The 27,484-nt window shown below is 46.8% G+C and overlaps 2 protein-coding genes across 3 annotated transcripts in view; both read left to right on the top strand.

Moving 5' to 3' along the window:
* The window catches only part of LOC139269086 (gypsy retrotransposon integrase-like protein 1), a 34,075-nt gene extending 14,000 nt beyond the window's left edge, over positions 1–20,075 (top strand). For both annotated transcript variants that reach the window (XM_070888153.1, XM_070888155.1), the window contains 7 exons: positions 4,824–5,017; positions 9,112–9,223; positions 9,301–9,439; positions 12,505–12,559; positions 13,845–14,102; positions 16,547–16,663; positions 19,423–20,075. In XM_070888153.1, coding sequence (XP_070744254.1) covers positions 4,824–5,017; positions 9,112–9,223; positions 9,301–9,439; positions 12,505–12,559; positions 13,845–14,102; positions 16,547–16,663; positions 19,423–19,632 — 1,085 coding nt within the window. In that variant the 3' untranslated portion in view covers positions 19,633–20,075. The remainder of the gene's footprint in view (positions 1–4,823; positions 5,018–9,111; positions 9,224–9,300; positions 9,440–12,504; positions 12,560–13,844; positions 14,103–16,546; positions 16,664–19,422) is intronic.
* A 92-nt stretch (positions 20,076–20,167) lies between these two features.
* abcb9 (ATP-binding cassette, sub-family B (MDR/TAP), member 9) overlaps positions 20,168–27,484 on the top strand; it is a 59,070-nt gene continuing 51,753 nt past the window's right edge. The window contains exon 1 of the mRNA XM_070888353.1: positions 20,168–20,283. The gene's annotated coding sequence lies outside the window, so the exon portion shown is untranslated. The remainder of the gene's footprint in view (positions 20,284–27,484) is intronic.

Below are 27,484 nucleotides of genomic sequence, written 5' to 3'. Positions count from 1 at the left end.
CCCAAACCCCCCCCAACCCCCCAACTCACCAACCCCCCCCAACACCCCCCCACACCCCCCCAACACCCCCACACCCCCCCACAAACCCCAACACCCCCCCCTCCCAAACTCCACCCCTCCAACTCTCCTCCCCTCCCAAACTCCCCTCCCCCCACCCAACTCTCCCCCCCCCCCTCCCAAACTCCCCCCCCCATCCCAACCCTCCCTCCTCCCCCCCTCCCAAACTCCTCCCCCCTCCCAAACTCTCCTCCCCCTCCCAAACTCTCTCCCCCCCTCCCAAACCCTCCTCCCCCCCCCCCAAACTCTCCTCCCCCCCTCCCAAACTCTCCTCCCCCCCTCCCAAACTCTCCTCCCCCCCTCCCAAACCTCCTCCCCCCCTCCCAAACTCTCCTCCCCCCCTCCCAAACTCTCCTCCCCCCCTCCCAAACTCTCCTCCCCCCCTCCCAAACTCTCCTCCCCCCTCCCAACCTCTCCTCCCCCTCCCAAACTCTCCTCCCCCCCTCCCAAACTCTCCTCCCCCCCTCCCAAACTCTCCTCCCCCTCCCAAACTCTCCTCCCCCCCTCCCAAACTCTCCTCCCCCCCTCCCAAACTCTCCTCCCCCCTCCCAAACTCTCTCCCCCCCTCCCAAACTCTCCCCCCCCCCCTCCCAAACTCTCCTCCCCCCCAAAAAAAACTCCTCCTTTCCCCCCCCCTCCCCCCCCCCCACCAATCAAAAGTCTCAAGCACAGCCACTAAATAAAAAATAAAAGTGAAGTCCCAACTGGAATTCGCAGGATGTCCTTCGCCAGCGATAGGGTGCGACGAGATTGGGCGTCCCTTCGGCCAGGCATCGGGTTCTGCTCACAGCCCACAGGACGTGTTGGGAGGGCAGGAGCGTGCGCGAAGCTCTCACTGAGCATGCGCGCAGGTGCTGGCAGTGCTTTCTGCGCTGGCCTGTTGTTTCCCCCCCACCTTCAGTCTACATGCCACGACTCTGGCCAGGATGGGGCCCCTTTTTTCTGGCGCCCTTTCCAGCGCGTAAAGTTGGCGCGCTTCAGGTTCATACGCCGAAAAAACGGCTTGGGCAATGTTGGGCCCAAAATCTGGAATTCGAAAGCTGGTAATAGTGAAAATAACCATGAAGCTGTTGAATTGTCGTAAAATAAAAGATTTGCATTTCTATAGCACCATTCACAACCTCAGGATGTCCCAAAGTGCTTTTTAACCAATGAAATACTTTTGAAGCGTAGTCGGTATACAAAATACAGTGCCAGGACACCAGGGAGAACTCCCCTAACACTCTCAATTCTGTGTAATCCATGAAGACAAATGTGTGTTTGCCTCTGCCCTACGTCCTCACACATTACACAGTATTTACGGCACAGGAACAGGCCATTCGACCCAACTGGTCCGTGCCGGGGTTTATGCTCCACACCAGCCTCCTCCCACCCCTCTCCATCTCACCCCATCACCAAATCCTTCTATTCCTTTCTCCCTCGTGTGTTTATCCAGCTTCCCCTTAAAAACATCTGTACTCTTCGCCTCAACCCCTCCCTGTGGCAGCGAGTTCCACATTCTCACCACATTCTGAGTATATTTCCAGTTTAGCTAGCCGTGTACTCCTCCCCTCCCCCAACACCCCTGCTGTTTAGCCCAGAGACTCGGACAATTCTTGCTGCTTAGCCCGGCTGCCACTTTAGAATCATAGAATCATTGAAATTTCATCATCATCATAGGCGGTCCCTCGAACGAGGATGACTTGCTTCCACGAGTTCACAGATGTTTCAATGAAGGACCCGATGTTCCAGTCCTGAACTCCAGTTGAGGGGGTGGAAGATGCCTGTGGGTGGATTTATTTAACGCGGGGTGACCGTTGCACATCAGCCACCACACGGGCTTGACAGAGCTAGGCCTTTTATCCAGTGGCAAGGGTTAACCAGGACGACTGGAGACCTGCTCTGCTGCACGGACCTAGTGCGCTCACAGATCGGAGTGTGGGCAGGTCCATGCTGCCCCTGGGCCCTCACCTCTTCTGGGCCCCGTACCCTCATCTGTCACACCTCCACCACGATGTTCCAGGGCCCGGCGCTCCAGCTCTATTTATAGCCCCGACCTGCGATGGTGTTCTCACACAGGTCGGGGCGGCTCACGATGCTGAAATTTACAGCACGAAAGGAGGCCATTTCAGCCCATCGTATCCGCACCGGCCAACAAGAGGCTTTCCAGCCTAATCCCACTTTCCAGCTCTCGGTCCATAGCCCTGTAGGTTACGACACTTCAAGTGCACATCCAAGTACTTTTTAAATGTGGTGAGGGTTTCTGCCTCTACCACCCTTTCAGGCAGTGAGTTCCAGACCCCCACCACCCTCTGGGTGAAGAAATTTCCCCTCAAATCCCCTCTTAAACCATCTACCAATTACTTTAAATCTATGCCCCCTGGTTGTTGACCCCTCTGCTAAGGGAAATAGGCCCTTTCTATCCACTATATCAAGGAGCCTCATAATTTTATACACCTCAATGAGGTCTCCCCTCAACCTCCTCTGTTCCAAGGAAAACAAAGCCAGCCTATCCAATCTGTCCTCATAGCTAAGATTCTCCACTCCCGGCAACATCCTCGTAAATCTCCTCTGTACCCGTTCCAGTGCAATCACGTCTTTCCTGTAATGTGGTGACCAGAACTGCCGCAGTACTCCAGCTGTGGCCTAATAGTGTTTTATACAGTTCAAGCATAACCCCCCTGCTCTTGTATTCTATGCCTCGGCTAATAAAGGCAAGCATTCCATATGCCTTCTTAACCACCTTATCTACCTGGCCTGATACCTTCAGGGATCTGTGGACATGAACTCCAAGGTCCCTTTGTTCCTCTACACTTCTGTGTCCTACCATTTAATGTGTATTCCCTTGCCTTGTTAACCCTCCCCAAATGCATTACCTCACACTTCTCCGAATTGAATTCCATTTGCCACTGTTCTGCCCACCTGACCAGTACATTGATATCTTCCTGCAGTCTGCAGCTTTCTGCTTCATTATCAACCACACAGCCGATTTTAGTATCATCTGCAAACTTCTTAATCATATCCCCTAAGTTTAAATCTAAATCATTTATGTATACCACAAAAAACAAGGAACCTAATACTGAGCCCTGCGGAACCCCACTGGAAACATCCTTCCAGTCACAAAAACATTCATAAACCATTACCCTTTGCTTCCTGCCTCTGAGCCAATTTTGGATCCAACTTGCCACTTTTCCCTGGATCCTTTTACTTTCTTGACCAGTCTGCCATGTGGGACCTTATCAAAAATTTTGCTAAAATCCATATACACTAGATCATACGCACTGCCCTCATCGACCCTCGTGGTTACCTCCTCTCAAAATTCAATCAAGTTAGTCAGACATGACCTTCCCAGCTTTGAAGCACTGACCACACTCGATCAGCTCCGCTGGGCAGGCCCATAGTTCGCATGCCAGACACGAGACTCCCAAAGCAAGTGCTCTATGCGGAGCTCTCTCACGGCAAACGAGCCAAAGATGGGCAGCAGAAACGTTACAAGGATACCCTCAAAGCCTCCCTGATCAAGTGCGACATCCCCAATGACATCTGGGAGTCCCTGGCCAAAGACCGTCCTAAGTGCATCCGGGAGGACGCTGAGCACCTCGAGTCTCGTCGCCAAGAGCATGCAGAAATTATGCGCAGGCAGCAGAAAAGAGCGTGCGGCAAGCCAGTCCCACCCACCCCTTCCGTCAATGACTATCTGTCCTACCTGTGACAGAGTCTGTGGCTCTCGTATTGGACTGTACAGCCATCAAAGAACTCACTTCATGAATGGAAGCAAGTCTTCCTCGATTCCGAGGGACTGCTTATGATGATAATTAATAAATCCGTGTCTTTCTAAATGTAGATTTATCCTGTCTTTCAGGAATTTTTCCAAAAATTTTCCTACCACTGAGGTTCAGCTGACAGGCCTGTAATTACTTGGCTTATCCCTTTCTCCCTTCTTAAACAAAGATACCACATTAGCAGTCCTCTAGCACCACACCTGAAGCCAGAGAGGATTGGAAAATGATGATCAAAGCCTCTGCTATTTCCTCTTTTGCTTCACTTAACAGCCTAGGATACATTTCACCTGGGCCCGGGGACTTATCCACTTTCAAAGCTGCTAAACCCCTTAATACCTCCTCTCTCACTGTTTATTTCATCTAATATTTCACACTCCTCCTCCTCGATAGCAGTATCTTTTGTGAAAACAGACACAAAGTATTCATTAAGAACCATACTCACACCTTCTGCCTCCACTCACACATTGCCCTCATGGTCTCTAATAGGCCCTACCCGTTCTTTAGTTATCCTCTTAATCTTAATATATTTATACATCTTTAGGTTTTCCTTGATTTTATTTGCCAAGAATTTTTCATGCTCTCTTTTTGCTTTCCTAATATCCTTTTAATTTCACCCCTGGACTTTACATAGATTCTGCAGTATTTAGCCCTCGGTATCTGTCATAAGCTTCCCTATTTTTCTTTATTCTACCCTGTATGTCCCGAGACATCCAGGGGGCTCTCGATTTGTTAGTCCCACCCTTTTTCTGGTCTGTGCCACACAGGATGATTCAATTATCTACTGAGCCAATGGGGAAGGAGGTGAACGTTTGCTATTTTGGTGTCGTGTTACTTCTATGAATATTTGTGGTAAAAATTCAGAATTGAATTGCTGATACTTTCATAGACCTGCTGATGAAAATGCCGATGGCAGCTTAATTTCCCGGCAGAGTAGCGGCGTAATTTGTCAATTGCCAATCTTGGTGCCTCTGTGTTAGTGTGTGATGTGGGTTGTGTTGTTTTAAGGTGGCTGTTTGTACTATGTGGGACCAAAGAAGGATGAGAAGAGAGAAGTGGTGGCGGATCGAGAGAAGCGACGACAGATATTCCTGGAATGTCACTTCTCTGATATTGGCTGTCACCTGGGCCAGAAAAAGACAGTGCGCAGGATCCAAAGCCGCTACTATTGGTTGGGGATTGTAAAGGATGTCGTAGACTGGGTAAGGAAGAAACGATTTAAAAAAATCAGTGACTAATAATCGGCAAGTTTTCCTTAAATCAAGTTAACTTCATACAATGATGCAGCACAGAAAGAGGCCATTCGGCCCATCGTGCCTGTGCCGTCTCTGTGAAAGAGCGATCCAATTAGTCGCTCTCACCCTGCTCTTTCCCCATAGCCTTGCAATTTCTTTTCCTTTTTAGGTATTTATCCAATTCCTTTTTGAAAGTTACTATTGAATCTGCTCCCACCGCCCTTTCAGGCAGCGCGTTCCCGATCACAACAACTCGCTGCGTAAACACATTCTCCTCATCTCCCCCTCTGGCTCTTTTGCCAATTATCTTAAAATGTCCTCTGGTTACTGACCCTCCCGCCACTGGAGATAGTTTCTGTTATGTCTCAAATAAAGCAATGTAACTGAGTACTGTAGACTTGAGTAAATGTGACCTTAGTCTCTTTATTCTAACTCCAGAGTGTTGGTACAGCATGGGAGGCCTGCTTATATGCAGTGCTCCCAAGGGATGCTGGGATCCCATGGGACTCCAACACATGCGCCCTCTGGTGGCGGTAGAATGCTGGTTACAAGGTGTTACATACATAACATCACTCTTTTCCCCCCCCCCTAAAAAAGTCAATAGTACATTTATTTACAGGGTGAGACGATCTGGGGCTTTCCACTCCCGAGTCGATCGTCTCGGTACGAACACAGATGCAGGCGAGTTGGTTGGGCCTTCGCTGGGCTGCTGGGGATGATGAGTTCAGCTTCGTGGTCAACCGTGATGTCGGTTGCCACTTATGTGTGTATCGGAGGGTCGAAGTTGGTGGTGTCCTCTTCAGGTTGCTTGTGGCTGTCTGTGAATCGCAGTTTGGTTTGGTGCAAATGCTTTCGACAAGTTAGTCCATTTGCAAGTTGCAAACACCCTACTCCCTTCTTCGGCTGCGACAGTGCCAGCAAGCCATATATGTCCATAGTTGAGTACAAATACAGGGTCATTGACTTCAATATCGCGTGACAAATTTGCGCGATCATGGTACATGCTTTGTTGATGCTGCCTGCCTTGACATAATCATGGAGATCAGAGTGGACTAGAGAGAACCTTGTTTTGAGTGCACTTTTCATGAGCAGTTCAGCAGGGGAATCCACGGTGAGTGAGTGGGGTCTTGTGTGGTAGCTGAGCAGGACTCGGGACAGGCGGGTCTGCAGGGAGCCTTCCGACATGCGTTTCAAGCTTTGCTTGGTGGTTTGGACTGCCCGTTTTGCCTGGCAGATGTGACGTGCTTGATCCCATTGCGGGTCATGAATTCCTTGAATTCAGCACTGGTGAAGCATGACCCATTGTTGCTGGCAAGGACATCAGGCAGGCCACGCGTGGCAAACATGGCTCATAGGTTTTCGATGGTGGCAGTGGACGTGCTTATAGACATTATTACACACTCAATCCATTTTGAATAAGCATCCACAACAACCAAAAACATTTTGCCTAGAAACAGACCAGTGAAGTCAACATGGATCCTAGACCACGGTTTGGAGGGCCATGACCACAAACTTAGCGGTGCCTCTCTGGGTGCATTGCTCAGTTGAGAGTAAGTGTTGCATTGACGTCAAATTGGCTCCAAATCTGAGTCGATGTGGGCCACCACACATGGGATCTGGCTACAGCTTTCATCATTACTATGCCTGGGTGGGTGCTGTGTAGATCGCGTATGAACGTTTCCCTGCCTTTCTTAGGCAAAACCATGCAATTACCCCACAAAAGACAGTCTGCCTGTATGGACATTTCGTCTTTACGCTGCTGGAATGGCTTGATTTCTTAATGCATCTCTGCTGGGACGCTGGACCAGCTCCCATGGAGGACACAGAATCCCAAACGGGCATCTACTGTAGATGAACAGACCTTTGTGCGTGTTGATGCCTTTCGAAGATTCCGCCAGCTCCTGCGTCATGTAGGCCGAGGTCAGGTCCAACTTGGTGAATGCCTTTCCTCCTGCCAGCGTCACAAATGGGTCATCTGCCTTGGGTAGCGGGTACTGGTCCTGCAACGTAAAACGGTTAATCGTTACTTTATAGTCCCCACAAATTCTGACCATGCCATCGCTCTTGAGAACCGGAACAATCGGACTGGCCCACTTGTTGAACTCAACCGGCACGATGATGCCCTCTCGTTGCAGCCTGTCCAGCTCGATCTCCACTTTCTCTCGCATCCTGTATGGCACCGCACGGGCCTTGTGGTGGATGGGTCGTGTACCGGGAACCAATTGGATCTGCACCTTTGCCCCAGAGAAATTTCCGATGCCTGGCTCAAACAACAATGGGAACTTGCTCAAAACCTGGGCACATGAGGCATCATCGACGGACAAAAGCGCTCGGAGGTCGTCTCAGCTCCCGCGGTTTTTCCCAGCCAGCTTCTGCCGAACAGTGTGGGGCCATCTCCTGGTACAATCCATAGTGGGAGTTCGTGCACCGCTCCATCATAGGAGACTTTTACTGCTGCACTGCCAATTACAGGGATCAGCTCTTTAGTGTAAGTTCTCAGCTTGATATGAATAGGGCTCAGCTTGGGCCTTTATGCCTTGTTGCACCACAGCCTCTCGAAGGCCTTTTTGCTCATGATAGACTGACTTGCACCAGTGTCCAATTCCATGGATACTGGAATTCCGTTCAGTTCAACTTTTAACATGATCGGTGGACATTTCGTGGTGAAGGTGTGTACCCCATACACTTCTCCCTCCTCGGTTCAAGTCTCTGGTTCAGTTTGATCCGCCATGGATCGGTCTTCCTCTGCAACGTGATGGTTTGCAGGGTTTGCATCTCACCTGCACATTCGCTGGAGGTGTCCCATTGTTCCATAGCCTTTGCACACATAGTGTTTGAAGCGGCATTGATGGGCTCGATGATCACCTCCGCAGTGCCAACAAGCTGTTAACAGCCTCGCATTCACACTTGATGGCGGACTTTGAGTCATCTGAGGTCGTGCAGCTGCAGGCGTGTACGTTCTGCCAGATGCATTCCTGTCTGAAATCGATGTTCCTTTGTGTACAGTACTTGCCGATGCATCTTTATGCTGCAAAATTTGTTTGGTGTTATTGCTGGTGGACATAAATGCCTGGGCTATCGTTATGACTTTGCTCGGGGTCGGTGTTTCAACAGTCAATAGTTTGCGAAGGATAACCTCATGGCCAATGCCAAGCACAAAAAAGTCTCTTAGCATTTGCTCCAGGAATCCACCGAATTTGCAATGTCCTGCAAGGCGCCTTAGTTCGGCAACATAGCGCGCCACTTCCTTGCCTTCAGACCGTTGACATGTGTAAAATCGATACCTTGCCATCAGAAGGCTGTCCTTCAGATTTAGGTGCTCCCGGACCAGCGTACACAGTTCTTCATACGATTTGGTTGTTGGTTTCACTGGAGCAAGAAGATTCTTCATGAGGCCATAGGTTGTTGCCCCGCAGACGGTGAGGAGAATCGCCCTTCCTTTGGCAGTGTTCTCATTCCCTTCCAGCTCGTTGGCCACGAAGTATTGGTCGAGTCGCTCCACGAAGGCTTCCCAATCGTCACCTTCTGTGAATTTCTCCAGGATACCAACAGTTCTCTGCATTTTCGCGTGATAGTTCATTATCTATTACTCGTCGCCAGTTGTTATGTCTCAAATAAAGCAATGTGACTGAGTACTGTAGACTTGAGTAGGTGTGATCTTAGTCTCTTTATTCTGACTCCAGATTGCCGGCACAGCATGGGAGGCCTGCTTATGTGCAATGCTCCCAAGGGATGCTGGGATCCCTTGGGACTCCAACAGATGCGCCCTCTGGCGACGGTAGAATGCTGGTTACAAGGTATTGCATACATAACAGTTTCTCATTATTTACTCTTATCAAAACCTCTCATGATTTTGAACCCCTCTATTAATTTTGCCCTGACCCTTCTCTGCTCTAAGGAGGACAATGCCGGCTTCTCCAGTCTCTCCATGAAACTTTGTGTAAGACAAAAAACATTCTAGTTCGGAGAATTTTTGCCTAAAATGATGATGTTTAATTGCTGGTTGGTTGAAAAGTGATTTTCTGAAGGAATGTTTCTCCTTTTTTGTGTTGAATCTGTAGATTAAAATGTGTGACACCTGTCAGCACGCTGAGCACTACAAGAATTTGTCTCGCAAATTCCGTCCCCTGAAAGTCACCAGACCGTGGGAGATTCTTGGTTTCGACCTCATCGGTGAGGCAGCTTTTCAGGCGTGATGTGTTTTCTCTTTCTGAATGATATAAAATCTGACGGTCTTTCTATCCTCGCAGGTCCTTTCCCAGAAACCCCCCGCGGAAACACCTACGTACTGACAGTGACTGACTATTTCACAAAGTGGCTGGAAGCTATTCCCATACAGAAGAAAGACACTTTGTCAGTAGCAAGGGGATTGGCTGCCACTTTTTACAGGTACGCACTTCAACATGTACTGGCCTCTTCTGTCCTTTCTAATGTCCTAGACAACAATTCTATCCCATTGCTTTTCAGATATCTCAAGCGGCAAATGCAGATCTTGAGGTTCTGAGTTAGGATTTATCCAGCAGTGGGATAACAGCCCTTTCCAAATCTCCAGACCCACAGGGTTGTCCTATGAGGAGAGATTGTGTAGATTGGGCCTATACTCTCTGGAGTTTAGAAGAATGAGAGGTCATCTCATTGAAACATACAAGATTCAGAGGGGGCTCGACAAGGTAGATGCAGGGAGGATATTTTTCCTGGCTGTAGAGTCAAGAACTAGGGGTCACAGTCTCAGGATAAGGGGTCGGCCATCTAGGACTGAGATGAGGAGGAATTTCTTCACTCCGAGGGTGGTGAATCTTTGGAATTCTCTGACCCAGAGGGCTGTGGAGGCTGTGTCATTGAATATATTCAAGGCAGAGATCGATAGATTTTTGGACACTAGGGAAATTGAGGGATATGGGGACAGTGCAGAAAAGTGGAGTTGAGGTCGAAGATCAGCCATGATCTTATTGAATGGCAGAGCAGGCTCGAGGGGCCGAATGGCCGACTCCTGCTCCTAGTTCTTATGTTCTTAGAACTCAAAGCAGGCCAAAGCAGCGGGTGGCAAGTATAAACACAAATTGAATGGGGTTACCTGGGGTTCATGGAGCGGTTTGATGGGGCTCGAGTGCTGGCAATGTATAAAATGAACCTTCAAGCGATGTGAATATTGTTGCTCATTATTTTATTTTCAGCCTGTCTCAGACTGTGCATCATAAACTATTCCTCAAACTTATGTTTCTTGTAGTTCAAATTAGTCATGAAACCTTTTTAGAATGAGTAACATTAGCACTGTGACACCAGTGAGCACCATTTAATCATACAGATGGTCCTTGCGGGCGGGTTCCAAGATAGTTGATGCCGATGGAGCGTAATAGTTACTGCTGCAGGAGATACTTCTTTCCATTCAGCAATGCTTGTTTCTAAATCTGAGACTTGTTTTGATTAAGTGATACTGTTTGAACAGAAGAACTGGGAGTAGGCCATACGGCCCCTCGAGCCTGCTGCGTCACTCATGGCTGACCTGATCTTGGCCTCAGCTCTACTTTACTGCCCGCTCCCCATAACCCTTGACTCAAAAATCTGTCTAACCCCACCTTAAATATATTCAATGGCCCAGCCTCCACAGCTCTCTGGGGCAGAGAATTCCACAGATTTACAACCCTCTGAGAGAAGAAATTCCTCCTCATCTCCGTTTTAAATGGGCGATCCCTTATTCGGCAACTAAGCTCCCTAGTTCTAGATTCCCCCATGAGGGGAAACACCCTCGCTGCATCTACCCAATCAAGCCCCCTCAGAATCTTATATGTTTCAATAAGATCACCTCTCATTCTTCTAAACTCCAATGAGTACAGGCCCAACCTTTCCTCATAAGACAACCCCCTTCATCCCAGGAACCATCCTCGTGAACTGCCTCCAATGCAAGTATATCCCTCCTTAAATAAGGAGACCAAAACTGTACACAGTACTCCAGGTGTGGCCTCACCAATGCCCTGTACAGTTGTAGCAGGACTTCTCTGCTTTTATACTCTATCCCCCTTGCAATAAAGGCCAACATTCCATTTGCCTTCCTGATCACTTGCTGTACCTGCATACTAACTTTTTGTGTTTTATGTACAATGACTCCCAGGTCCCTCTGTACCGCAGCATTCTATAGACTCTCTCCATTTAAATAATATTTTGCTTTGCCATTCTTACTACCAAAGTGGATAACCTCACATTTTCTCATATTATACGCTATCTGCCAAATTTTTGCCCACTCACTGAACCTGACCATGGGCTCAAAATTAGCCCACCCGTTTTTTCGGCGCACTCACCAGAGATGTGGCGACTTTATGGGCTGAAAACAGCGCCGAAAAGTTGTCTCCGGATTCTGGCCGCTCTGTGGCCTCTACCATGGCTTGGCGCGGCATGGTCTGTTGCTTAGGGGGTGGAATAGTCAGCGAGCGAGCGAGCCAGTCAGAGAGCGAGCGAGCGAGCCAGTCAGAGAGTGAGCGAGCGAGCCAGTCAGAGAGCGAGCGAGCGAGCCAGTCAGAGAGCGAGCGAGCGAGCCAGTCAGAGAGCGAGCGAGCCAGTCAGAGAGCGAGCGAGCGAGCCAGTCAGAGAGCGAGTCAGTGAAATGCCCAGTGGAAGTAGAGGTTCCATGTCTCCTTTGGCAGGTTGGTAGTTTATCTTAGAAGTCATTTTCTGCTTGGATGTCGGCGGCCTGTGCTCTCCCCGTCGCCCCGCACCTATCCCCGGCCGAGTGGTCTCCTGCACCGGCCGGCCCACTGACTTCCCGGGCCAAGTTTTGAAAGGAAGATGAGACTTAGTTTTATTTTTTGTTTCTTCTTGAATGTTTTTATGCTTCTTGAATGTTGTTGTGCTTTGTTTAGTGCTTTGCAAGGTGCTCTCTGCTTCCCTTCCCGCCCCTATCTCTGGCCAAATGGTCTCAGATGTACCTACCTGCGCTGATTTCTTAACTCTCTGCAAGGGTTTTCTGTGTGGCCATGTGGCCACACACACTGGCCTAAGATGTGGCCACACACACTGGCCTAAGTTAGTTTGGAGCAACTATTAGCTATCCAAAGTGGCCTAAATTACCAAAACGGGCGTAGGTGGCTGGTAATGCCCCCTTTTGGAAAAAAAAAACGAAACTTAAAAAAAATCCTAACTAACTCACTTACACTGGCGCAAATTGAATGTGCAAAAAGGGGATTTTTAAGATAGTCCAGAAAAATCAAGTTGCTCCAAAAAAAACGGAGCAACTCCTGGCCAATTTTGAGCCCTATATCCCTTTGCAGACTCTGTGTCCTCCTCACAACTTGCTTTCCCACCCATCTTTGTATCATCAGCAAATGTGGCTACATTACACTCGGTCCCTTCATCCAAGTCGTTAATATAGATTTATAGATTAATATATATTTGATTGGAGCATTCTCTTATCCCTACATCACTCGATTGTTAGCCTCATCAATGTTATTTATTTGACACAGGTTTGGGGCTTCAAAGGACATATTCTCCAAAGAAAGCCGAGCATTTTGTGATGAGGTAATAGGCATTTTCAGCCTTTCATATGGGTACTGCGCGTGTGTGAGAGCGCGCGTGAGTTTTGTAAGTGCGTATATACTGGGTGAAAAACTTGTTAAAAGCCGCCATCAGTCAACATAGCTGCATTTTAGAAAGCTAGATTTCTTCCATGCTCCCCCACCCCCATCGTGGAGAATAGTGACTATTACATTCCTAGTTATACCGAGCGATGTGCTGCTTACAGTCTGCAACTGTACAGAGCCCTGTTTAGACCACACCTGGAGCACCATGACCACCTCAGGAAGGATACATTTTCCTTGGAGGGAGTGCAACTTAGGTTTACCAGAATGATATCTGGACTTCAAGGGTTAAATTACGAGGAGAGGTTACACAAATTAGGGTTGTATTCTCTGGAATTTAGAAGATTAAGGAGTGACTTTATCAAAGTTTTCAAGATAATAAGGGGAACAGACAGGATAGATAGAGAGAAACTATTCCCGCTGTTTGGGGAATCCAGGACTGGGAGCATAGACTAAAAATTAGAGCCAGGCCTTTCAGGAGTGAAATTAGGAAACACTTCTGCACACACAGGGTGTTAGAGGTTTGGAACTCTCTTCCGCAAACGGCAATTAATGTTAGATCAATTAATTTTAAATCGGTGATTGATAGCTTTCTGTTAACCAAAGGTATTAAGGGATATGGGCCAAAGGCGGGTATATGGAGTTAGGTCGCAGACCAACCATGATCTCATTGAACGGCGGAACAGGCTCAAGGGGCTGAATGGCCTACTGTTGGTCCGATGTCCAATGTGACATTGCACGTAAATAATTCTAAGATCTCCCTGTGCCTTAAGTTGCTATTTTATTTTTCCCCCTCATCTGCCCTCCTGTGGAAGCTTGGCTCCCAACTACATTACACATTTCACTGATGCTAAATTTGTGGTCCCAACATCAATTTTACCACAATGTGCCCTTTAAGCTGCACAACGGCTTTTCAATTGGAATAACCGCACATGCGCGAAAATCTGAATGGGCCGTGCACCCCAAAAAATTCCAGGGAACATTGCCAACTGGTGTCCCCAAATTCAGCCTTGTTTTCCCAATCCCAGAAGAGGAGAGAAAAACACTCCCTTGTGTCTGGTTTTTCATTATGCAACTTTGTGCATATTTCATGGAACAATAATCTGTTGTTGAAATATTCTGATTTTTATCCTCAAACAGCCTGGACTGTTTAATGTTGTGCGCGGAGTAGGATTGGTGCTTCTCTGAGTTTGCACTCTTGAGCTTTTGCTTCTACGTACCTTTAGGTGAGCAAGAATCTGTTTGAGCGATGGAACATTAATCACAAAGTGACCCCCGCAGAACACCTGCAACACACAGGCCTCGACGACCGAACCAATGAGATATTGAAGGCGGCAATTCGAAACACAGTGAATTCCAAGCAGAGGGACTGGGATGAGGGTCTAGACCCCATCTTGTTTGAATTTCGGACTTCAGTAAATTCAAGTACTAAGTTTACACCCTTTTTCCTGCTCTACAATCGAGAAGCACGGTTGTCGTCTGAGGTAGGACTGCTTCTGCTCTGGTCCTCGGTTACCATGAAGCAAGTGTCGGTTGTGGATGAATTGTTTCTCGGTAGTGTTCCATGATCTATCCTTGGTTCGTGGACTGCACTCGGGGTTCCAATGGAAGGCCTTGGACCTGAAAAGTTAACCCCACAATCCTCTCTCCACAGACCCTGCCTGACCTGCTGAGTGTCCACAGCATTTTCTGTTTTTATTCGGAAATGAGGAGGAATTTCTTAGAGGGTTCTAAATCTGTAGAATTCTCTGCCCCAGAGTGCTGGGTCATTGAATATATTTAAGGCAGAGACAGACAGATTTTTGAATGATAGGAGAGTCAAGGGTTTTGAGGAGTGGGCGGGGAAGTGGAGCTGAGCCCAAAATCAGATCAGCCATGATCTTATTGAATGGTGGAGCAGGCTCGAGGGGTCGAATGGTCTACTCGTGCTCCTGTTCCTTATGTTCTTATCCCACTTTGGGGATCTGTAATTGTTAATGTAGTGGGGCAGTTGGACGCAGTGGGTTAAATTGCTATCTGGATGTGGTTTCTAGCCAGATACAGCAGGGCAGGCGGGAGAATCTGTGCCTGCAGACTATTCAGAGTCGGTTTTCACTCTGTTCCTAGTACACGGCCGCTTGTGAGTTGGTGCTGCTTTGGGAAGTCGTACTCCAAGTACAGCTTTTGATAACCTGCTCCAAGTAACAGAACCTACCAGAGAAACAAAGAAGGCAGTGAATCCCTGAGCCGTTGGCAAGATATGCTCTCGCAGTTCACAACACGAGTCAGCACTGGATGTGAGGTTAAAGCACGTGTAAATGAATGACAGTCCCAATAAGTGGTTAAATAAACTTGATCAGCTTTTATGAATTATAACCTTTTAAATATCATTCTCAAAGCTAAGCACATTAAAAGTGCAGTCTGTAGTGTCACATATTGTGTCCAACTGATTACTGCCTTCCAATTGGTTAGAAAAGTTAGGTTTGTTCTCCTTGGAACAGAAGGCAAAGAGGAGACCTAATAGAGGTTTTCAAGATGATGAGTGGTTTTGATAGAGCAAATAGGTAAAAAAATATTCCATCTGGCAAGTGGTTCAATAACCAGAGGTCATAGATTCAAAGAAAGGAAGAAAGACTGCCATTTATATAGTGCCTTTTGATATCTTGATTGAGGGATAAATACTGGCCAGGTCATCCACCTTGGAAAAAAAAACAATAAAAGGGAATATTATTTGAATGGGGAGAAATTACAACATGCTGCGGTGCAGAGGGACCTGGGGGTCCTTGTGCATGAAACTCTTTTTGGATCCTTGTGCATGAATCCCAAAAAGTTAGTTTGCAGGTGCAGCAGGTAATCAGGAAGGCGAATGGAATGTTGGCCTTCATTGCGAGAGGGATGGAGTACAAAAGCAGGGAGGTCCTGCTGCAACTGTATAGGGTATTGGTGAGGCCGCACCTGGAGTACTGCGTGCAGTTTTGGTCACCTTACTTAAGGGAGGAGGTACAGAGACGATTCACTTGGCTGATTCCGGAGATGAGGGGGTTACCTTATGATGTTAGATTGAGTAGACTGGGTCTTTACTCGTTGGAGTTCAGAAGGATGAGGAGTGATCTTATAGAAACATTTAAAATAATGAAAGGGATAGACAAGATAGAGGCAGAGAGGTTGTTTCCACTGGTCGGGGAGACTAGAACTAGGAGACACAGCCTCAAAATACAGGGGAGCCAATTTAAAACCAAGTTGAGAAGGAATTTCTTCTCCCAGAGGGTTGTGAATCTGTGGAATTCTCTGCCCAAGGAAGCAGTTGAGGCTAGCTCATTGAATGTATTCAAATCACAGGTAGATAAGATTTTTAACCAATAAAGGAATTAAGGGTTATGGGGAGCGGGCGGGTAAGTGGAGCTGAGTCCACGGCCAGATCAGCCATGATCTTGTTGAATGGCGGAGCAGGCTCGAGGGGCTCGATGGCCTACTCCTGTTCCTAATTTTTATGTTCTTATGACACTGGGGATAACTCCCCTGCTCTTCTTCGAAATAGTGCCCTGGGATCTTTTCTGTCCACCTGAGAGCAGACGGGGTCTCGGTTTAATATCTCATCCAAAAGATGGCACCTCCTTCAGCACTGCACTGGAGTGTCAGCCTAGATTTATGTGCTTAAGTTCCTGGAGTGGGACTTGAACCCACAAAAGCAGCGTGAAGTCCCCGACCTGCGAGACACCACCAGCGGCAGGTCGGGGCCATAAAAAGAGCGGCGAGCGACCAGGGAGCAGTCTGTAGTACTGCACAAACCTAAAACCCTTCTCCCAACTGTCCTGGTCACAGTAAATGATCCATTGCTGGGAGCTCGAGTTACTTTATGATCGGATCTTTTATATTTGTGGTAGATTGAAGCGAGACGGTTAGATAACACCAAATTTATATTAAATGTAAATATCGTGTGTGTTTTCAGGGTGAGTTTGAAATTGCCCACGAGTACAGATTGCCAGAGAGCTGTGGCATCAAAACAGAAAGCATCGACCAGTTCACCAGTTCTGTGAGTGAGCAGCAAAACGCAGTTAAAGAAATGGTGAGTGTCAAAAAAGCTGGTCCACCTGTGTGAGCGGCAGTCTAGGTTGCTTTCTGATTGGGTTGACCAGATTTGACGGAGGGTGTCAGTGAGTGAAGACCTGTTCCGTTGGCACTTTGTTGGATTCTGAAAAAAGTCTGAATCTTGTGTCCAGCATTGGTCACCATTCCCACCAGGGAATCTGCGGACATTTGCAGGATTTACGAACCAAAGGTGTCGCAAGAAAAAACTTTTTTATGCAGCGAGTGGTTAAGATTGTGGAGTGCGCTGCCTGAAAGGGTGGCGGAGGCAGACTCAATCCTACCTTTCTAAAGGGCCTTCGATAAGTATCTGAAGGAAAATAAATTGCAGGGTTACGGGGAAAGGGTGGGAGAGTGGAACGAGCTGAGTGTCAGCACGGGCCGGACTGGCCGAATGTCCTTGTTCCGTGCTGTAACTATTCTATGATTCTATGATCAGTGAGCAGACTTGTGGAGGAACCGAGTTGTGTTTTAGGCAAAATCCCAATAAAATCTACAAGTCCTCTGTTGTGCGGCAATCATTTCTCTCTCGAGATTGAGGATTATTAATCGAGTACTCCAGAGAAATAGGTACTTTGGGAGCGAACATGTGTGACTTGTGCAGGGGGGGGGGGGCTGTGTAATGGGTAAGAGAGACCTGCAGAAAATGCTGGAAATACAACGGGTCAGGCAGCATCTGTGGTGAGAAAAACAGAGTTAACGTTTCGTGTCGAGGACCCTTTGTCAGAACTGCCGCATGTTCGGAAAGAGCACATTCTTCAGCACTGAAAGGGGGAGAGGATGAAAGAAAAAAGGGATGGTCTGTGATAGGGTCCAGTCCTACTCGGGTCCCCTCCCTCACCTCTTTTTCCAGTACACTGATGACTGTATCAGTGCCGTTTCCTGCTCTCCCCCTGAACTTGAAAATTTCATTTACATTGCATCCAATTTCCACCCTTCCCTCACCCACATGGTCCATCTCAGACTCTTCCCTTCCTCGACTTTTCTGTCTCCATTTCTGGGGATAGGCCTTTCGACCAGTACCACTATAAGCCCACTGCCTCCCACAGCTACCTGGCCTACACTTCCTCCCACCCCGCATCCTGTAAGGACTCTATTCCATTCGCCCAGTTTCTCCGTCTCCGTCGCATCTGCTCTGACAACGCCACCTTTCACACTAGTGCCTCTGACATGTCTTCCTTTTTCCCCAACCGACGATTCCCTTCCGCCGTAGTTAACATGGCCCTCGACCTTGTCCATTGTATCTCCCGCACCTCTGCTCTCACCCCTTCCCCTCCCTCTTAGAATCATGACAGGGTTCCCCTTGTCCTCACCTTTCACCCCACCAGCCTCCAGCATGATCCCACCACCAATCACATCTTCCCCTCCCCTCTCAACGTTCCGAAGGGACCGCTCCCTCCGCGACACCCTAGTACATTCCGCAGTCACCCCCAGCACCCCCTCCCCTTCCCACGACACCTTCCGTGCAAGCGCAGGAGATACAGCCCCTGCCCTTTTACCCCCTCCCTTCCCACTGAACGGGGCCCCAAACACTCCTTCCAGGTGAAACAGCGATTTACTTGTACTGCTTGCAATGTAGTATACTGTATTCACTGCTCACGATGTGGTCTCCTCTACATTGGGGAGACCAAGTGTAGATTGGGTGACCGCTTTGCTGAACACCTCTATTCAGTCCGTAAGTGTGACCCTGAGCTTCCAGTCGCCTGTTACTTTAATTCCCCACTCCATTTCCACTCTGACCTCTCCGTCCTCGGTCTCCTACACTGTTCTAATGTAGCTCAGTGCAAGCTCGAGGAACAGCACCTCATCTTTCGTTTAGGCACTTTACAGCCTCTGTATTCAACATCGAGTTCAACAATTTCAGAGCTTAACCCCTGGCCATCTTCCGCTCCCTCCCCCCCCCCCCCCCACATCTTATGTTTTTTTCTTCTTTTTTTTCTCTTTGTCTATAATGGCAGCTGGTCATTACTGCACCATTCACACCCTATCCAGATTAACCTTTTTATAACCTCTATCGTTGCCATTTCAATTCGGCCCACCATCCCTTTTGTCTCTCTAATCTCTCCTGCCTTCCACCCTATCACACACCTTCCCTTTTGTTCTTCCCCTCCCCCTTTCAGTGCTGAAGAATCTGTTCATTTCAAACACTCTCCAGTTCTGATGAAGGGTCATCGATCTGAAACGTTAACTCTGTTTCTCTCTCCACAGATGCTGCCTGACCTGCTGAGATTTCCAGCATTTTCTGTTTTTATTTCAGATTCCAGCATCCGCAGTATTTTGCGTTTGTAAGAAAGACTTGCAGTTTGGTGGGCAGGGCTGTACAGACATCAGCCCCTCCTGGGTCGAGCAAAGTCGGCGTGTGCGCGGATTTCCTCCTGACGGTTTGGAGATGTTGAAGGTTTTATGTGTTTGACTGTGTGTGTGAGAGTGAGTGTCTCCCTTGGTCGACTGAAACACCAATTTATTCCAACCTTCCCTCCCCCTCCTCCCGGCCACTTGGCCGCCAAATTGATCTACGCACGGCTGCAAACTATACTGACATTTGAGGAATGATTGCCAAGCCTACACGTTGGCTATTTGCTGAACTTCGACATGTAACTTGTATATTATTTTGAAATCAGTTTTAAAGGCTTTTTAAAAATTGAATTTCACCGCTGACTCGAGTGGTTTATGTTGGAAATCGCGACGGGGGAAATGAAATCTCCGAGCCCTGTCAATAGCTGCGTTTTGCCTCTTTAGGTCATCGCGAACGTGGCTGCGGCTCACAAACGGGACAAGAAAAACACGAAGAGGAAAGCCAGGAATGGAATTCACTTCACCGCTGGTGAGGAGGTATTTCCAGGAAGCACCAACCCAGCGACCAAAAAACACAAGAAAAGTCACTTTCTTTCTTTTCAGATTGAAACGACTTTGTCCTCGGAGCACAGCGTGAGCAGTGGGATGGTGTGACGCAGCTTTCAGTGATGTACAGTAACGCCGAGGAACTGAAGAGATTCATTGTTCAAAAGACGATTGCTTGGAAAGTCATCCCAACAATGGTGTCCGCGACAGCGGAGAAATCTCGGCGCTGACCCCCCCCTCCCCCCCAGGGACTGAGCGCCGACCCCGAGGACCGAGCACTGAACACACCGACCGAGTGCCAACCCCCGGGGACCACAGTACGACCCCTGACCCCGGGGAGTGAGCGCTGAGCAGGCCGACGTCCAACTGTGTCGGGGTTTTACTTCAGTCTGATCGAAGCCCCTCGAGTCAGAATTCCGTTGTGCACAGACAGCATTTTCTGTTCAATTTTGCTGAATTTGCTTTCCAACTTACGCCGTATAAATATCGAATACCGACTGAAATTCAGCACTGTAAAATCTGATGTATACTATAAAAGGTGGTTTAGTAAATTTGCAGAATTACATGTAATCTCTTCAGAAACTGAAATGATCCAATAACTTGGTTTAAGAATGGCACTGAAATGCTCCAACTATCATCCTGATCGCGGATCCACATCAGCCGCTGGAAACCGGCTAACCTTGGTTCGTAGTGGGCCCAGTACAGCGCGAAGGTTTAAGGATGCCAGGAGGATTGAATGGGCTGCTCATGTAGAAATAGGTATTTAATTTTGTGCACCTCACACAGAGGGACATTAGTGCTGGAAGTTAGATTTGTGCCAGTTTTGGCATTGAACACTCCAGGTTGTGTGCATGACAGCCAGATGCAGAGTCAAGCTCCCTCAGCACTGTCACCACTGGGAACATAAGAAATAGGAGCAGGAGTCTGCTATTTGGCCCCTCGAGCCTGCTCCGCCATTCAATTCATGGCTGATCTGATCATGGACTCAGCTCCACTTCCCTGTCCACTCCCCATAACCCTTTATTCCCTTATCACTCAAAATTCTGTTTATTTCCTCCCTAAATATATTCAATGACCCAGCCTCCACAGTTCTCTGGGGCAGAGAATTCCATAGATTTACAATCCTCTGAGATGAAGTTCCTCCTCAGCTCAGTTTTAAATGGGCAGCCCCTTATTCTGAGACGATGTCCCCTAGTTTTAGTTTCCCCTATGAGTGGAAATATCCTGTCCACATCCACCTTGTCGAGCCCCCTCATTATCTTATGTTTTGATAAGATCACCTCTCATTCTTCTGAACACTAGTGAGTATAGGCTCAACCTATCTTCCTAAGTCAATCTCCTCACCTCCGGAATCAACCTAGTGAACCTTCTCTGAACAGCTGTTATGCAAGTATATCCTTCCTTAAATACAGAGACCAAAACTGTACGCAGTACTCTAGGTGTGGCCTCACCAATGCTCTCTACAGTTGTAGCAGGTCATCTCTGCTTTTATACTCTATCCCCCTTGCAATAAAGGCCAACATTCCACTTGCCTTCCTGATCACTTGCTGTACCTGCATACTAACTTTTTGAGTTGCATGCACAAGGGCCCCCCAGGTCCCTTTGTACTGCAGCACTTTGCAATTTGTCTCCATTTAAATTATAATTTGCTTTTCTATTTTTTCTGCCAAAGTGGATAACCTCACAATTTCCCACATTATACTCCATCTGCCAAATTTTTATCCATTCACTTAGCCTATCTGTATCTCTTTGCAAATTTTTTGCGTCCTCACAATTTGCTTTCCCACTCATCTTGGTATCATCAGCAAACTTAGCGACATTACACTCGGTCCCTTCGTCCAGGTCATTAATAGAGATTGTAAATAGTTGAGGCCCCAGCACCGATCCCTGCGGCACCCCACTAGTTACTGTTTGCCAACTGGAAAATGACCCATTTATCCCGACTCTTTGTTTTCTGTTCGATAGCCAATCCTCTATCCATGCTAATATATTACCCTCAACCCCGTGAACTTTTATCTTGTACAGTAACCTTTTATATGGCACCTTATCGAATGCCTTCAGGAAATCCAAATACGCCACATCCACTGGTTCCCTCTTATCCGGCAAAAATCAAAAAGGGCCACATTACATCATCATTGTAAAAGGACAAAGAGTATTAAAAAAACCAGCCTGAAGGCTCGGTGTCTCAATGCAAGGAGCATTCGTAATAAGGTGGATGAATTAACTGTGCAGATAGCTGTTAACGGATACGACGTAATTGGGATTACGGAGACATGGCTCCAGGGTGATCAAGGCTGGGAACTCAACATCCAGGGATATTCAATATTCAGGAAGGATAGACAGAAAGAAAAAGGAGGTGGGGTAGCGTTGCTGGTTAAAGAGGAGATTAACGCAATCGTAAGAAGGACATTAATTTGGATGATATAGAATCTGTATGGGTGGAGCTGCGGAATACCAAAGGGCAGAAAATGCTAGTGGGAGTTGTGTACAGACCACCAAACAGTAGTAATGAGATTGGGGATGGCATCAAACAGGAAATTAGGGATGCGTGCAATAAAGGTACAGCAGTTATCATGGGTGACTTTAATCCGCATGTAGATTGGGCTAACCAAACTGGGAGCAACACGGTGGAGGAGGATTTCCTAGAGTGTATAACGGATGGTTTTCTAGACCAATACGTCGAGGAACCAACTAGAGAGCTGGCCATTCTAGACTGGGTAACGAGAGGATTAATTAGCAATCTTGTTGTGCGAGGCCCCTTGGGGAAGAGTGACCATAATATGGTAGAGTTCTTCATTAAGATGGAGAGTGACAGTTAATTCAGAGACTAGGGTCCTGAACTTGAAAGGTAACTTCGATGGTATGAGACATGAATTGGCTAGGATAGACTGGCGAATGATACTTAAAGGGTTGACGGTGGATAGGCAATGGCAGACATTTAAAGATCACATGGATGAACTTCAACAATTGTACATCCCTGTCTGGCATAAAAATAAAACGGAGAAGGTGGCTCAACCGTGTCTAACAAGGGAAATTAGGGATAGTGTTAAATCCAAGGAAGAGGCATATAAATTGGCCAGAAAAAGCAGCAAACCTAATGACTAAGAGAAATTTAGAATTCAGCAGAGGAGGACAAAGGGTTTAATGAGGAGGGGGAAAATAGAGTATGAAAGTAAGCTTGCTGGGATCATAAAAACTGACTGCAAAAGCTTCTATAGATATGTGAAGAGAAAAAGATTAGTAAAGACTAATGTAGGTCCCTTGTAGTCAGAATCAGGTGAATTTATAATGGGGAACAAAGAAACGGCAGACCAATTGAACAAATACTTTGGTTCTGTCTTCACTAAAGAAGACACAAATAACCTTCCGGAAATACTAGGGGACTGAGGGTCTAGCGAGAAGGAGGAACTGAAGGAAATCCTTATTAGTCAGGAAATTGTGTTAGGGAAATTGATGGGACTGAAGGCTGATAAATTCCCAGGGCCTGATAGTCTACATCTCAGAGTACTTAAGGATGTGGCCGTAGAAATAGTGGATGCATTGGTGGTCATTTTCCAACATTCTATAGACTCTGGATCAGTTCCTATGGATTGGAGGGTAACTAATGTAACCCCACTTTTTAAAAAAGGAGGGAGAGAGAAAACGGAATTATAGACCCGTTAGCCTGACATCGGTAGTGGGGACAATGTTGGAATCAATTATTAAATAGCAGCGCATTTGGAAAGCAGTGACAGGATCGGTCCAAGTCAGCATGGATTTATGAAAGGGAAATCATGCTTGACAAATTATTTGAGGATGTAACTAGTAGAGTGGACAAGGGAGAACCTGTGGATGTGGTGTATTTGGACTTTCAAAAGGCTTTTGACATGGTCCCACACAAGAGATTAGTGTGCAAAATTAAGGCACATGGCATTGGGGGTAATGTAGTGATGTGGGTAGAGAACTGGTTGGCAGACAGGAAGCAAAGAGTGGGAATAAACAGGTCCTTTTCAGAATGGCAGGCAGTGACTAGTGGGGTGCCGCAAGGTACAGTGCTGGGACCCCAGCTATTTACAATATCCATTCAATTCCTTTGTCTAAATCATTAATGTAATATCTCTAAGTTTGCAGATGACACTAAGCTGGCAGTGTGAGCTGTGAGGAGGATGCTAAGAGGCTGCAGAGTGACTTGGACAGGTTAGGTGAGTGGGCAAATGCATAGCAGATACAGTATAATGTAGATAAATGTGGGGTTATTCACTTTGGTGGCAAACACAGGAAGGCAGAATATTATCTGAATGGTGACAGATTAGGAAAAGGGGAGGTGCAACGAGACCTGGGTGTCATGGTACATCAGTCATTGAAAGTTGGCATGCAAGTACAGCAGGCGGTGAAGAAGGCAAATGGCATGCTGGCCTGCATAGCGAGAGGATTTGACTATAGGAGAAGGGAGGTCTTACTGCAGTTGTAGAGGTCCTTGGTGAGGCCACACCTGGAGTATTGTGTACAGTTTTGGTCTCCTAATTTGAGGAAGGACATTCTTGCTATTGAGGGAGTGCAGCGAAGGTTCACCAGACTGATTCCTGGGATGGCAGGACTGACATATGAAGAAAGACTGGATCGTCTATACTTATATTCACTGGAATTTAGAAGAATGAGAGGGGATCTCATCGAAACAAAAAAAATTCTGACGGGATTGGACAGGTTAGATGCAGGAAGAATGTTCCCGATGTTGGGGAAGTCCAGAACCAGGGGTCACAGTCTAAGGATCAGGGGTAAGCCATTTAGGACCGAGATGAGGAGAAACTTCATCACTCAGAGAATTGTGAACCTGTGGAATTCTCAACCACAGAGAGTTGTTGAGGCCAATTTGTTAGATATAATCAAAAGGGAGTTAGATGTAGCCCTTACGGCTAAAGGGATCAGGGGATATGGAGAGAAAGCAGGAATGGAGTACTGAAGTTGCAAAAATGATCAGCCATGGTCATATTGAATGGTGGTGCAGGCTCGAAGGGCCGAATGGCCTACTGCTGCACCTATTTTCTATGTATCCACCCTGCTCGTTACAACCTCAAATAACTCCAGCAAATTTATCAAATATAATTTCCCTTTCATAAAACCAAGCTGACTCTGCTTGATTAAATTATACTTTTCCAAATGTCCTGCTACTGCTTCCTTAATAATGGACTCCAGCACTTTCCCAACGACAGATGTTAGGCTAACTGGTCTATAGTTTCCTGCTTTTTGTCTGCCTCCTTTTTTAAATAGGGGTGTTACATTTGCAGTTTTCCAATCCGCTGGGACTGCCCCAGAATCCAGGGAATTTTGGTAGATTACAACCAATGCATCCACTATCTCTGCAGCCACTTCTTTTAAGACCCTAGGATGTAAGCCATCAGGTTCAGGAGACTTGTCTGCCTTTAGTCCCCATTATTTTACCGAGTACTACTTCATTAGTGATAATGATTGTATTAAGTTCCTCCCTCCCTATAGCCCCTTGATTATCCATTATTGGGATGTTTTTAGTGTTTTCTACCGTGAAGACCGATACAAAATATTTGTTCAACGTCTCTGCCATTTCTCTGTTCTCCATTATTAATTCCCCAGTCTCATCCTCTAGGGGCCCAATGTTTACTTTAGCCACTCTTTTCCTTTTTATGTACCTGTAGAAACTCTGACTATCTGTTTTTATATTTTGTGCTAGTTTACTTTCATCATCTATCTTCCTTCTCTTTATCATTTTCTTTTAGTCGTTCTTTGCTGGCTTTTAAAAGTTTCCCAATCCTCTGGCCTCCCACTAATCTTGGCCACATTGTATGCCCTTGTTTTCAATTTGATAGCATCCTTTATTTCCTTAGTTAGCCACGGATGGTTATCCCTTCTCTTAGTCTTTCCTTCTCATTGGGATATATTTTTGTTGCGAGTTAGGAAATATCTCCTTAAATGTCTGCCACTGCTCATCAACCGTCCCATACTTTAATTTATTTTCCCAGACCACTTTAGCCAACTCTGCCTTAATACCTTTGTAGTCTCCTTTACTTAAGCTTAGGCCACTTGTTTGAGATCCAACTTTCTCACCCTCCAACTGAATTTGAAATTCAACCATGTTATGGTTGTTCATTCCTGGAGGATCCTTTACCAGGAAATAATTTATTAATTCTGTCTCATTACACAGTACCAGCTCTAAGATAGCCTGCTCCCTGGTTGGTTCCGCAACGTACTGTTCAAGTAAGCTATCCCGGATACACTCTATGAACTCTTCCTCAAGGCCACCCTGGCCAATTTGCTTTGTCCAATCAACATGAAGGTTAAAATCGCCCATGATTATTGCCGTTCCTTTTTTACAAGCCTTCATTATTTTTTGATTTATATTCCGTCCAACAGTGTAGCTACTGTTCGGGGGTCTATAGACTACACCCACCAGCGACTTTTCCCCCTTATTATTCCTTTTGAGAATGGATACAGAAGGATTGTAAATGTGGCAGAGGAATGGAGATCGGGAATCATGGGAAAATAGTTAAAGAAATGTCAAGATGCAGACATTGCAGAATCGACAGAAAAAAAGGGGGTTACTGAGAGTTGAGGTTAAACACGGGTCACGGGAAAGAAAAAGCAATCACAGATAGAAGAAGGTAACGTAATGGTTTTCACTAATAAGGAGGGGAGAATAACGTAATGCTTTTTACTGATTAGAGGGAAATAGGTTTTACTGATAAAGAAGAAGAATTTAATGAGGCTATAAACTAGCTGACCTCAGGGCCAGCTCTAATTAGGAGACCTCCTCGCCTGCCATTGGACATACTCGGGGGGGGGGGGGGGGGGGGGAAGAAAGGGAGTGGACAGACCAAGTGCTAATCAAATGTGTTATGTTTTGAAAATGTATAACTACTGTGCTTTTCGCACTGTAAAGGGGCTTGCCCAGAGGAAGGTAAACAGGCTCTGATTGAGAGTGTCCCTTTGTCTTGAAGAGTCCTGGCCGGAGAATCTTCAATAAAGGTCTTTTACAGAAAAGGCTAGAAGGTGTTCGCGTCAGTGTATTCGCTGAAACAGATTGAGGGAAAAAGAATCCATATTAACATTATCTCCACCCAAACTGATTCAAAATCTTGATCTACTGAGGCAATATTGTTTCTCACTACTGCACTGACCATCCTTTATTAACAGTGCTACCTCACCTTCTTTTCCTTTGTCTGTCCTTCCGAATTGTCAAATACCCCAAAATATTTAGTTCCCAGTCCTGGTCACCTTGCAACCACGTCTCTGTAATGACTACGAGATCATACCCATTTGTATCTATTTGTTACGATTGCTACATGCATTCAGATAAAGAACTTTTAAATTTGTTTTTTTTAAATTTTTTCCTGCTTTGACCCCATTTTCTGATTCACCTTTATGTTTATACATTCTGTCCCTTCCTGGCACGCTCTGGTTTTCATTTCCCCCAGTGCTACCCTGCTCTGTTGCCTTCTCCTTATTCTTTGACTTTTTACATTTTCACTCAACTGAACCCTCCTCCCCGCTAATTAATTTAAAGCTCTGACTGTACCAGTGGGTCCTTGGTGTCCCCCAAGGATCTATCCTCGGCTCCCTCCTACTTCTCATCTACATGCTGGCCCTCAGTGACATCATCCGAAAACACAGCATCAGTTTCCACCTGTATGCTGACGACATCCAGCTCTACCTCATCACCGCCTCGCTTGACCCCTCCACTGTCTCTAATTTGTCTGACTGATTAGCCAGTACTGGATGGGCGGAAATTTCCTCCAACTAAATATTGGGACGACCAAAGCCACAAACTCTGTTCCCTAGTTACCGACTCCATCCCCCTCCCTGGCAACTGTCTGAGTGTGACCCCGTTCACTGTTCACAGCCTTGGTGTTATGTTTGACCCCGAGATGAGCTTCCAACCACATATCCACTCCATCACCAAGACTGCCTTTTCCCCCTCTGTAACATCACCCAATGCCACCTCGCCTCGCCT

The sequence above is a fragment of the Pristiophorus japonicus genome, chromosome 8, assembly GCF_044704955.1.
Source record: "Pristiophorus japonicus isolate sPriJap1 chromosome 8, sPriJap1.hap1, whole genome shotgun sequence".
Classification (NCBI taxonomy): Eukaryota; Metazoa; Chordata; class Chondrichthyes; family Pristiophoridae; genus Pristiophorus; species Pristiophorus japonicus.
This window is presented reverse-complemented; position numbering and strand designations above follow the sequence as displayed.